Source organism: Ceratina calcarata, unplaced genomic scaffold (assembly GCF_001652005.2).
Source record: "Ceratina calcarata isolate Rehan_Ccalc_2016 unplaced genomic scaffold, ASM165200v1 scaffold349.2, whole genome shotgun sequence".
In the NCBI taxonomy this organism is placed as follows: Eukaryota; Metazoa; Arthropoda; class Insecta; order Hymenoptera; family Apidae; genus Ceratina; species Ceratina calcarata.
Genome location: NW_017157822.1, coordinates 14,399 through 15,210, shown reverse-complemented (window position 1 = coordinate 15,210; position 812 = coordinate 14,399). Strand labels below are relative to the sequence as shown.

The 812-nt window shown below is 32.5% G+C and overlaps 1 protein-coding gene across 3 annotated transcripts in view; it reads left to right on the top strand.

Moving 5' to 3' along the window:
- Positions 1 to 812, top strand: part of LOC108625155 (sodium channel protein para-like) — a 36,274-nt gene that overhangs the window by 27,703 nt on the left and 7,759 nt on the right. For 2 of the 3 annotated variants that reach the window (XM_026813654.1, XM_018024927.2), the window contains exon 5: positions 322 to 354. The exons of the other annotated variant lie outside the window; for it this stretch is intronic. In XM_026813654.1, coding sequence (XP_026669455.1) covers positions 322 to 354 — 33 coding nt within the window. The remainder of the gene's footprint in view (positions 1 to 321; positions 355 to 812) is intronic. 3 annotated transcript variants of the gene reach the window in all.

Genomic DNA, 812 nt, shown 5'->3' with positions numbered 1-812 from the left:
TATTAATATAGAATATTTAATATATTAATATAGAATATTTAATATATTAATATAGAATAATTTTTTTATTATTTAATATCGATTTCTCTGTTGCGACTCAATACCTTTTCTAGCTTCTCGTAAGAGTCTTGATCCTACGTTTATACGTACACCGTAGTATCACCTGTACATTCTACCATTCTAACTATTGTTCCTCATTGTAATCGTAGATTAGCAGGATCTGTCTGAAACCTGATCCCTGTTCACTGTATCTGTTCACACCCTGTACTCTGTGTTTTTTCTCTGTGTGTAACGACTGTTTCTCCGTTTCTCCAATTTCAGGGAGGTTTTGGACGGAAGAAAAAGAAAAAAGAAGTAAGACGTTACGTCACGCTAAGTAATAACCACACGCACAAACACACCCACACACACCTCTACTCTTTATATACATTATATGCATACATATATGTATATACGCACACACAAACATATAATATATATGTATGTATGTATATATTTACTCCGACTCTTTTTTCTATCTTTCATTCCAACGTTTATTACCTTCTGATCATCGTTTCATTATAGCTTAATTATATTTCACGTACACTCGTTGCAGTGAACGAGACACGTTCTATTTATACAGATGTGTAACACCATTTCCATTTGACATGTATGTGCGCATCTGCATCGTCCATTCACTTCGAATTCACGAACACCACGTACATCGATTTCAACTTTTCGACGAATCAAATAAATTAAATTAAAAGATGAGACGTTCATCGAACAAGATCAGACTGTTCGAGTTAATTAAATAATTATATATTTTAATTATT